The sequence below is a fragment of the Apis dorsata genome, unplaced genomic scaffold (assembly GCF_000469605.1).
Source record: "Apis dorsata unplaced genomic scaffold, Apis dorsata 1.3 scaffold_85, whole genome shotgun sequence".
Classification (NCBI taxonomy): Eukaryota; Metazoa; Arthropoda; class Insecta; order Hymenoptera; family Apidae; genus Apis; species Apis dorsata.
The window spans coordinates 194,152-194,532 of record NW_006263383.1 but is presented as its reverse complement, the minus strand read 5'-3'; the positions used below and the strand labels follow the sequence as shown (position 1 = coordinate 194,532).

At 56.4% G+C, this 381-nt stretch overlaps 1 protein-coding gene across 1 annotated transcript in view; it reads right to left on the bottom strand.

Annotated features, from left to right (window-relative positions):
- LOC102673145 (protein sprouty) overlaps nt 1–381 on the bottom strand; it is an 18,594-nt gene that overhangs the window by 4,387 nt on the left and 13,826 nt on the right. The window contains exon 3 of the mRNA XM_031508382.1: nt 1–381. This exon is cut by the window's left edge and continues 411 nt beyond it; it is cut by the window's right edge and continues 3 nt beyond it. Coding sequence (XP_031364242.1) covers nt 1–381 — 381 coding nt within the window.

Below are 381 nucleotides of genomic sequence, written 5' to 3'. Positions count from 1 at the left end.
GCATTCGTCTCGCTCGTCGAAGTATCCACGTTTCTCGGTCTGCTTCGGAAGGTGTTCGAGAGTGGACTGAGCGGAGCTGTGACCAATACTCTCGGATTCGACGATGCTGTGAGAGGGGGCGCTGTCGAGGCAGTGGCAACATGCACGCTCGGCAATCTCGGCGGAGGAAACGGCCGATTGTGATCATGGACGCGACCAGTGGTGGTGACATTTTGCTGTTGAACGGAATGCGCTTCTCCATCGTCAACATTGCTGTTCGCTACGGCATCGGTGGTGTCATTTATATTCGTCTGCGAGGAGGGTGGCCGCGAGAGCGGCGTGATCGCATTGTTTTGCGACATCGGCCGACCTCTCAGTTCAAGATGCTCGGCTTGACAATGC